The sequence below is a fragment of the Camelus ferus genome, chromosome 10 (genome assembly GCF_009834535.1).
Source record: "Camelus ferus isolate YT-003-E chromosome 10, BCGSAC_Cfer_1.0, whole genome shotgun sequence".
In the NCBI taxonomy this organism is placed as follows: Eukaryota; Metazoa; Chordata; class Mammalia; order Artiodactyla; family Camelidae; genus Camelus; species Camelus ferus.
Genome location: NC_045705.1, coordinates 53,812,591 through 53,819,466, shown reverse-complemented (window position 1 = coordinate 53,819,466; position 6,876 = coordinate 53,812,591). Strand labels below are relative to the sequence as shown.

Sequence of the window (6,876 nt, the reverse complement as noted above, 5' to 3'; positions counted from 1 at the left end):
GAACTGAATATATTATAAGTATTGTTAAATAACTGATTATTAAAAGATCCCAAATTTTTTATTATTATTATTATTATTATTATTAATAATAAAACATTATTATTATTACTATTATTATCTAGAGTGTGGCAGAACCAGTATAGGAAACTAGTTTTTCTTAATCCTTGTTGCATTTTCCTATAGCTTCCATTAAGCCATGCTTTCTATGCTTTATGAATATTAAATTGGCAGTAATGAGTAATATATATTTATTCTGTATTTTTTATTTCTTCAAATTTTATCAAGAAATAATCGATATAGAATATTTTATTAGGTTAAAGTTTACAACTTAATGATTTGATATATGTATATGTTGCAAAATAATTACCACAGTAAGTTTAGTTGAAGACCCCTATAATGGAAACGGGAGAGGTGGGAGCTACAAAATGTACCTAAAACCAGCCAGGCAACTTTAAATGCAGAATCAAAAGAATAAAGCCAACTTTTAATACAGGTTCAAACTGCATATTTCAAACTGGTATAACGTCCACAGTGAGAAAGTTTCAGCAGCAGCTCCTCTAAAGTTTCCTCTGAAGTGTGTGGGTCATAGGCCAGAATCCCACGGGACACCTCGTGACCAACTCCGTGGTCATCCAAGGGGCCCATTGGACTCACTCCCACAAGATGCTACCCCAACATAGGAGCTTTCCTTCATTCTCCCACATTCTCTTCTGCTTTCCACAGCTGGGGAAGGGGAAGGTGAGACTCTTTAGAAGTAAGGAAGATGAAGATGGCCTAACTTTAGGATAAAATGTGAAAAAAAAAAAAAACAAACAGATTCTATGCTGTGAAGATTAACTTCTTTGAAGCATTTGCCTTTTTTTTTCTTTCACAATTGAGATTTTATTGGTTGTTCTGAGGATCAGTACACAGACATTTCAATTTGTACACAATTCTTAACATATGTACCAAAAATCTAAAAAAATCATGTAGTTGTGACTCTTTACCAAACAGTTATTCCAGTGACTTACCAGCTTAAAATGTGGAAGCAAATTTTCCTTAACAGGGTATCAAGTACCAATATCATCCAATGTTGATATGCTGTTACATCATAAGTCCCACCAATTCACAATTCAATATCATATACACTATGTACTCAAACTTTCAATCCTTCACTGCACATTAACAAAGTTACTAGGAAAACTGGACTACCACGACCAAAGATGTTACAGAGTGCACAAAATTCTGACGAGGAGAGCCAAGATCAAGAAGTGGTTTGCTTTAGGAAACAACTCTACCAAAAACAACATGGGAAGAGAAGTAAAGTGTTCAAGACATTAAATGCACAACTGACTCCAAATTGCAATTTAATTATGCTCTGTATTATAGGATATAAAAACTACCCTCCCCCATTATGGCAATGTTAAGCTGACACTGAAGACAATCAAAGTCTCCCATATTCAATATCCCGCTATTTTCTGGTTGTATCAAAAAATAAACAACAGGCAAATGATTTCACGTCTTAAAAAAAAGCATTTACACTTAAAAAATGGGATGAGGTGGGATTCCCTCCTTCTTAAAAATGTTTCTAGAGCTACCATAAAACTTGCATTTACGAAATAGTTGATAAATATACTCCTCTGGATTGTGCAAGAAGGGAGACAGGGCACTGACAAGACCAAGGTGTGTGCTATTAATCAGACTTGAATTCTTTCTCTCCTGTTTCATCAGAGGCTGGGCTCTCCTCATTTTTAGTTTCTCCGTTTTCCGCAGGTAAACCTTGTTTAGCCACTTCAGCCTGTTTTCCCTTTTTCCCTTTTGTTTACACTTTTTTGTCTGAAGATTTATCCTTTCCTGTCACCTTTTTTGGCTTCGTTTTCACTTTTAGCTGACAACCTCGCCGATCTCCTCTTCGGCTCCTCCTTCACCGCCCCGTCGGCGGTCATCTTAGCAAAAACTCTTTGAATCAACAAATATGTGAACAAATGAAGCTATACATTTTGGTTTGAGATTAGGCTTTCAGAGGTTTTTTTTCCCCCATGAATGGCTTTATTTAATTGGCCCCTCTAAGGGCTATGAGAAGGAAATTTCAGGACACCAGAGACAGAATCTGATAAAAAGCACTCCAAATGCCTGTTTAATATCCTACTGAAAAGATTATACAGCATTCGGCTGCTACTCAGACTGGTTACGACCATTTGATGGTGAGGTTTATTTTTGTGAAACTGACCAGTTGTGCGTCTCTACTCTCCTGGCAGAGGCAGCAGTAATCAAAATGTGTTTTTCTCACAGCTGAATGACAATGGAGATAGTGTTATGTCCCTTTAGTACCGTCCCTGGAGCAGAAACTAAGGACAGTCGGAGCTCACGCGGTGTAGATTCAATAAAGAGGACCCTCTCTATTTGCAAAGGGCAACATTGAAAGAGGAAGCAAGCATTCACTGTTCCAAATATTGCAAGATGAGAAATTATTCCGGGGAAGATCACACAGTTAATGATGTGACTCAAGAACCATAGGAAAGATGCACAAATCGTTCATCACTTAGTTTCCCACAATAAAAAAATGAATCATCTTTTATTTATACCGAAAGTGTCTGAGGGCAATTTGGGACCATCAGGGGAAATTTAACAAAAGTCTCTAAAGACAGTGGTCTGTAAGTGAAAAAGATACTACAACTAGCAAGTGAGACTTAAGGAAGTCCCCATGGAGTTCTCTGGTCACCAACGCTGGATAAATATACGGGAAAATATCAGGAGAAATCCTGTTTTGAATTATAATCTGTGTGCATCCATGAAGTGGAATAGTTTGGTCTCTCAAAAATAGCTATACTTTGTTTACACATTTATGGAACACATTCTCACTCCAGAAATTAAAATCTCATCTATAGTTGGTCCCTTGAAGCTCTACCCTGTTACAGCAGCAGAGTGAGCCTTCTGATCAGTCTGAAAAGTTATAATGTTTTTTAAATTTTATTTATTTTTTAAAAAATTGGTGGGGGGAGATAATTAGGTATTTATTTATTTGTTTGTTTATTTATGGAGGCACTGGGGATTGAACCCAAGACCTTGTGCATGCTAAGCACACACTCTACCACTGAGCTATGCCCTCCCCCCTTGAAAAGTTACAATGATTTTGAAAAGTAATTCTGCAACAGCTATTAAAATCTATAAGCATACATACTCTTCATCCTATCAGACCCACTTTGAGGAATCTATCACACAGAGATAAAATGTCAGTACATATGAACATATGGAACTAGATGTTTATTGAAGCTTAATCTTAATGACATTAATTCAGTAATGACTTGGATAATTATGGTAGAGAAACAGATAAACTGTTGTATTATATGTCATGAAAACATATTATCTATGAAAAATGAATGACAACAATACATTATCAAAAGAAAGGGATCCCTAATATATTGTTGAATTTGGAAAACTCAACAAATTAAACATGTTCATACCAAGAAATGCAGATTATTTGGCCATTTGTAAAATTCAAATAGAGTTCCATTGAGCAGTGACCAGATATCACATGGCTTCTCAGCACAGTCAGAGTGTATGTAAATCCACTTTTCTTCGCCATAATTTCACCAAAGCTCTTTTCATCTCACTGTTTCGCAAACTGTAGATCAGTGGATTCAGCAGAGGTGTGAGCAACGTGTAAGCCAAAGACATCAGCTTCTTGGTTTCTGGGGAGTAGCCAGATTTGGGTTGTAAGTAAGTCATACTGGCCGTGCCGTAGAAGAGGGTGACAGAGGTGAGATGGGAGGCACAGGTGGAAAAGGCTTTTTGCCTCCCGGTGGTTGATTTCATCTTCAGGATGGCAAAGAGGATTCGAGTGTAAGACAAGAGTATCAACAGGAAAGGAACCATAACGATCAAAATGGTGCCAGTGAATGCGTAGATTTCAAACATAAAGGTGTCTGCATACGCAAGCTCTAGCACTGGGGGAGTCTCACAGAAGAGATGATTAATTTCATTGGGGCCACAAAAGGGAAAACTAAAAACCCACGAGGTCTGCACAGAAGCCACCATGATCCCTGAGACCCATGAGAATATCACTAATTTCATGAAAACCTTTTTGTTCATAATCACTGGGTAGCTCAGAGGATAGCAGATTGCAGCAAATCGGTCATAAGCCATTGCCTCCAGGAGAAAACATTCAGTCCCACCAAAAAAAAGAATAAAATACATCTGTGCAAAACAGCTCACAAATGAAATTGGTGTTTTTACAGTGGCGAGGACCACCAGCATTTCAGGCATAATGACTGCGCTGAAACTGACATCAACCACAGACAAGTTCAGGAGAAACAAGTACATGGGAACATGGAAGCTCTGTTCCAGGGAGATGACGACTATAATGATGGCATTTCCCATCAGGGTCACCAAGTAAACAACCAGGAACACCCCAAAGAGCTGCCCCTGGAGTTCAGGAAAGTCAGAAAAGCCCAGGAGGATGAACTCAACCACAGAGCTTTGGTTTTGCCTTTTCATTTCAGTGGTGGAGCACGTACTGTTTTTACAGACATTATGTGTAAATTATGAAGCCACAATTCAATAGCTGAGAGTTTGAATCTAGTATTCCTGACAGAAGATATAATGATGAATTCATTTAGACAAGTCTTCAAGTTGGCAGTTTTGAGAATGGCCAATAATAAGAATTAATGAATCTTTCAAGTACAGATGAAGAAGTGAAGAATTTGGGCTCAGAAATCTTGTTTCAAAAGTACAAAATGACAGCAGATGTTCTCTGGCAACTTTTTTGCTAGGTGGAAAATTAATCCTTTTCTTAAAACATACACAGACATTATATTATTTAGAATCCATTGCCTATTACATTGATGTATGCATCTCTGTTCTTTTCAACTGTATATCTATATATAAATTTTCAAATAAACAAATAGCAAAAGATATCCAGAAAAAAGTGTAACTAATAATTCAAAATTAAAACAAATATTTGGTGAATATTTACTATAAATGCCAAAATTCAAAATGCATTTACATTACTTTGTTTAAAATGAAATATATGAATAATACACCCAAAGAAATACAGAAACACCGAAAAGGGGTTGAATTTAAATGCATTTTTCTCAGATGAACGTAAGTAAATTGTTTCAAGCGTATTTATTTCTGGTCAGAGTGTATCTGACTTATACTGAAATTTGCTTAAATGAGAAATTTTAGTCAGTTCTCCATGGCCCATCCTCGTGCCCATAAAGTTTTCAGGGCTATAGAAAATATGGCTTTTTAAAATCATTCTGATCCTGTGGTTTAAACAGTCTCTCTCCCTCTCCCTCTCCTCCACTCCCTACCGCAGAATTCTCTGAATCCCATCTCCCTAGTTTATTTTTTCTGTAACATGTATCACCAACTGAAATAACACGTGTTTATTTTCGTTTTATGCTTTTTCTCCAACTCTCCCTTCTGGAATGTAAGCTCCAGGAGAACAGGAACTTTATTCTGTTGTTCACTGTATTCTCAGTGCCTGGAATAGATACTAAATGATGTAATAGATGCTAAACCGATATTTATTGAGTAGATGGAGGAATAAATATTAAAATTGGGAAAACCAAGGCTGTGCCATTAAGGAACATAGTGTCTGAAGGAAAAATAAATCAAATACAAAAAAATAGAGAGCCTCAGAATTAATCCATGGCTTCTGTAGAAGTTTGAGGCCCCTTGTGGGATTGGAAATATCACTAGACTGGGGGGTTGGGCTTTAGTCCTGACTCTGCCACTGCCTCCAAGGTAAGTCTCTGCTCCTCCCTGCACTCAGGTTCCTCTATATGGTTGGGGGCAGGAAAATGGCCCAAGACATCTCTTCTGGCTCTGATATGACTGTTTCTCTGATTTGTTCATGGAAAACTGCAGACTGCCAGGCTTTCTCTCCACTGAGGTGACAGCCAGGCTGAAGGGTGGCTGGAAGAGTGGTCAATGTGCACATAGGAGGAATGCGTGCTGCCTGAGTCCTTTGGTCCAGCCAGTCCCAAGCAAAGCTGACCATCTTCCTCCCGATCCAGCTGCTCTTCCTGAGCCGCTCTGTGGGCAGAGCACCTCACTTCTCCCCTGATCTCCCCTCCAGTCACCCAGGTTAACTCTCCCCTGCCCCCAGCATCCTATTCACTGTTGGGCCAATGGACCTTTAAACTATGGAGCCCCTCTGGGCTCAGCAAGTTCGTTCCCACTGACACTGCTCCAGTTCACTGATTCTTTCCGTCCCCCTCCACCTCCTTGATCATTAAATGGTCTCCTAACTGGCTTCTACAAGTTTTGTAAATTCTCCTCCAATCTATTTCTCATACCTCTGCCAAAATAATATCATCCTCCCTCCCTGAAACTTCAGGGTCTCCTTTTATCAGTAAAACAAAATGCTTACTTCTCAGCCTGGCATTTAAGGGAAAGCAGAGTGAGAACAACTGCTCCAGAAATTTAAAGAGGGCAATATTACTTATGAATGGAGAGAAAGAGTGAAAAACCATCATCACAGGATGTCATGGTAGAAGGGCCATTAAGTGGAGGGAGGAAGGCTGGCTGGCTGAAATCAAAGGTATTCGATGACATCTTAGTACTAGAATTGGCCTTTGGAGGCTGCTTTGAAAACTAGCTGACTTTCACTGCAGGACATGAGGAAGCCAGGAGGACAGAAGGGCAAACAAGCTGAAGACATGCAATGTTGTCTTGGGCTCAGATCATTAGGACAATAGCAGAGAATAAAAGGCAAGTTGATTTACTGAGTTTGGCCACAGTGGCATATTAGAATCAAATGTTTGTATTAACTTTACTATTTTGGATGTCAAAAAATCTCCCCAAATTAGTAAAGTGAATTCTACAGGAAAAAAAAAACTTCTAAGTATCATTTCTCATAGACAAAAGTATAAAACCAAATTAGTTTTA

The 6,876-nt window shown here is 38.4% G+C and overlaps 1 protein-coding gene and 1 pseudogene across 1 annotated transcript; both read right to left on the bottom strand.

Annotated features, from left to right (window-relative positions):
- Window positions 1–410: 410 nt before the first annotated feature.
- Window positions 411–2,247, bottom strand: LOC116666451 (annotated as a pseudogene).
- An 824-nt stretch (window positions 2,248–3,071) lies between these two features.
- Window positions 3,072–4,637, bottom strand: LOC102513824 (olfactory receptor 10A3). The gene has a single exon (XM_006183079.3). It carries the CDS (start codon window positions 4,474–4,476, stop codon window positions 3,532–3,534), a length of 945 nt encoding a protein of 314 aa, XP_006183141.2. The 5' UTR covers window positions 4,477–4,637; the 3' UTR covers window positions 3,072–3,531.
- Between the last annotated feature and the right edge of the window lie 2,239 nt (window positions 4,638–6,876).